Here is a 3429-nt window from a genome sequence, read left to right on the forward strand (position 1 = left end):
TATGTTTTATTGTGTTAATCATTTACAGTCTGATGCAACAATCCACAGAGAAAATACTCAGGGAACAATACAGTGTTCACGTCAACTTTGGCCTTCGACCTTTGACTTGTCCACAAAATGCAACTCACACTTTCCCCCAAATGTACAGAAATCCTAATATTTAATGGCACAAACACACAGAGCCTCTTTCACATTGAGACACACACGTAGCCTTACACTCGCTTTTTCTTCTTACACTCTCTCTCAAAAGCTGAGAAGCGTCACAAAGAAAAGAAAAATCAGATGAGTTTGAAATGCTTGAATTGCCTTTTAAATTATCCAAATGATTATGTTAGGTCTTTAAATATGTGTTCAAAAGCAGGGAAAGGATTTCAAAATATACACACATTTTTCTCATTTTCTTCTATGATAATGGACATTACACATGTAGGTAAGTTTCATCACAAACCACCACAACACATTAGCTTATCGAGCCATAAATATATGCTGAAAACACCAGAGAATCTTGCAGGACAGTTTTAAAACATGGTCTTTCCACTGTATAAAAAAACGCTCATCAAGACGTTTTAAGTCATGCAAAAGTAACCATAAGTACAACTTTTAGAAAACGGATATAAATACTACCACATGATAACCCACCAGCTCCTCTCAAAACATTCTTCCATCCATTTAAAAATGATTCATGATTGGTTATTTTACAATGCCACGTTTCTCTCATTCTCGACACAGCAGAAAACCACAAACACCCACAGACACCAGAAGAGGGCGCTCGGACCAAGACACTCTCCTGCGCCAGCACCGTCCATTTACCTTGCTGCTGACCAGCACACTTCCGGTTTCTTCTTCTTCTTCTTCTTTTTTTTGTATAATGATATTGAAAATAATGCTACCGCGATTAGCGACTATGACTACAGTAGCCTAACTATGGTATTTTGTGCAGAAAAAAAAATACCGAGGTAAATTTAGAGAATATGTCTGACTCCCTCCCATACCGCTTTTGCAACGCAATAAAAAAGAAAGAAAGAAAAAGTTGGCATCGAGCGTTTGTAAACATGCATTTACTGACAAATTCAACACTGCTATTTTCAAAAGCCAGAAAGAGTCAATGAAAAATAAATGGACCATTGGCTAGACTGAATGTGTTAAATTAAATATTCATCTGAAATGTCAGAGCGAGAGCTAAAGGCATTTTTCTTGGGTATCTTTTCTTGTTTCTTGTCTTTAGAGAAGGCCTCTGATCTGTGTTTCCTGATTTAACCCATTATCTAGCATGCATAATACATAGCTGTGCTATTACAGTATATTATGCTTGCAGATCACTTAAAAAAAAGTGAATTATATATATGCTAGAGCTGTATAAAAAGCATTTAAATCTTTCGTACACAGACACATATACATAACTATTCTGACTTTTTATTATTATTATTTCAAAAGGTTAGTTGTAAATTTAGACCTAAAAGTGTCTAAAAGAGTTTTTCCTCACCTGGTCTCAGACCATACTACTACCCATAATGCCCCTGTACATTGATGCTGTGTCCATCTCAGTCTTATACAACACATAATCAGAACATCTGAAACATAACTCTCTAACTCCAAATAATTCACCTATGCTGCTTCACAGAACTGCCAGAAATGTAAAGCTCACCGAACCCTTTACATTTACAAAGGTATATAATCACTGTCACATGAAAAAAAAAATACTTACAGTAGCTTCAACCTTCACAAATGTACAGTTTTTCTCCTTTTTTTATCTTTTGTTTGCTCGAAATGTTTTGTTTTAAGTCTTCTAGCAGTGAAAGAAGAGTGATGATGTTCATATGGTGCTGGTGAGTCAAGGGTCTGTGAGATCTCTGTTTCAGGGCCAAAGTTAGAGAAGAATCTAATCTAAGAACACATGTTGCACAAACACCCAGATGAAAACAAAAAAAAGAGTATGCACTGATTTACTCAATGTGTGTCCGCAAGAGCCTGTGTTTTACTCAGCGCATGCACGTCTTTGTGTCTTTCATTTCCGATCAAAGCTTTTCCTGTTACAATTCAAAAGGATTTTTTGAACTTTAGGACCTCTTGAGTTTGTGTTAGTATTCAGATGGATGGAGTGTGGGTTTCTGGATAAGCATCAGGAGTAATAGATGCTGGCGGGAGCGGGATTGGGGTCGTGGGGGCACTAGATTGAGTCTTCAGACTGGAGATGAGGACAATAGAGTATATAGAGACTGATAACAGGCAGTGAAGTGTCATCACAGGGGTAATAAGAAGCAGAACAGGCGATAAACAGTCACTGAATGAGATGCTGTGTGAGAATCTGTCCACCTCCAGTGGTTTTTGCTCTTTCTTTCTGTCTCTCAGTCTCTTTTTTTCCTCCGTCTCTCATCCCTCGCTACTCTCCCGCGCTCCTCGGCGCTCTGGGGGCGGGTCTCCCATCATGCGTTCTGCGATTTCGCCCTTTCCTGACTTCTTTTATATGCTTCCACTTTTTAGAGTGCAGCGGGTCATGAACCGGCGCCTCATTAGCTGGATCCGGAGCGCCCTTCCCTGATAGGCTGTGCTTGCGTGACCAAACTTGCTCACAGATCTGGTCGACCGTGTTTAAATTTGGGTGGTCCACCAACTGCATGAAGTCCCTGTACCACAGTTTTTGATTGGTGGACTGCCCGTGATTGGCGTGGGAGTGGGCGGGACTGCGAGGGATAGGTGCTGAAGGGGAGGAGCCGGCCGAAGGCAAAATCTCAAGCGTGATCGCGAGGAGGGTTTGGGTGAATCCATGTTCCATCGCGTGACACTGATACACGCCGCCGTCTCTACGCACGGCGCGCCTTAGCAACAGGCCTCGCTCGGTCTGCAAAACACGGTCATCTAGACGAACCTGTAATTACACACACACAATAAATACATCAAGTATGAGTTATAACCACACTGATAAGAGACAGAATGAAAGTCATTAATTTCAACAAAGGCACACATTTATCATCTCTTATCAATGCCGTCTATATCCGTCTTTCTCATAATAACCCCACATATCTGCCCCAGCCTGCCGTCTGCTCTCTCTCACCTCCTCCCGTGGGTTTTCCGGGTGCCTCTGATAGGTCCATGTAATCTGGGCCTGTAGTGATTTCGGGATGCATTCCAGGAAGGAGCTGCTTCCATCCACAGCATACAGCCTCTTCTCCAGGACACGCTGCTTCTGATGGTCTGCAAAACATTACGATGTAAAAGACATTCAAGGCTTTAGACAATCTGGTTACTATTTCTATAGAATGCACCATGAAAACTAAAATCAATAGTTTTAGATGTTTCAAGTAAATTTATACTGTCCATGACAGCATTATATTTAAATGTAATGCCTTTGCATTCATTAATTTATATTTTATTACATGAAGTACTGCTCAGAAGTTTGGAGTTTGAAAGACTTTTTTTTTTTTTTTTTTT

At 40.3% G+C, this 3429-nt stretch overlaps 1 protein-coding gene across 1 annotated transcript in view; it reads right to left on the reverse strand.

Moving 5' to 3' along the window:
- Positions 1-690: 690 nt before the first annotated feature.
- The window catches only part of LOC122348921 (semaphorin-3B-like), a 13693-nt gene continuing 10954 nt past the window's right edge, over positions 691-3429 (reverse strand). The window contains 2 exon segments of the mRNA XM_043244808.1: positions 691-2866; positions 3053-3192. Coding sequence (XP_043100743.1) covers positions 2381-2866; positions 3053-3192 — 626 coding nt within the window. The 3' untranslated portion in view covers positions 691-2380.

The sequence above is a fragment of the Puntigrus tetrazona genome, chromosome 7, assembly GCF_018831695.1.
Source record: "Puntigrus tetrazona isolate hp1 chromosome 7, ASM1883169v1, whole genome shotgun sequence".
NCBI classification, from domain to species: domain Eukaryota; kingdom Metazoa; phylum Chordata; class Actinopteri; order Cypriniformes; family Cyprinidae; genus Puntigrus; species Puntigrus tetrazona.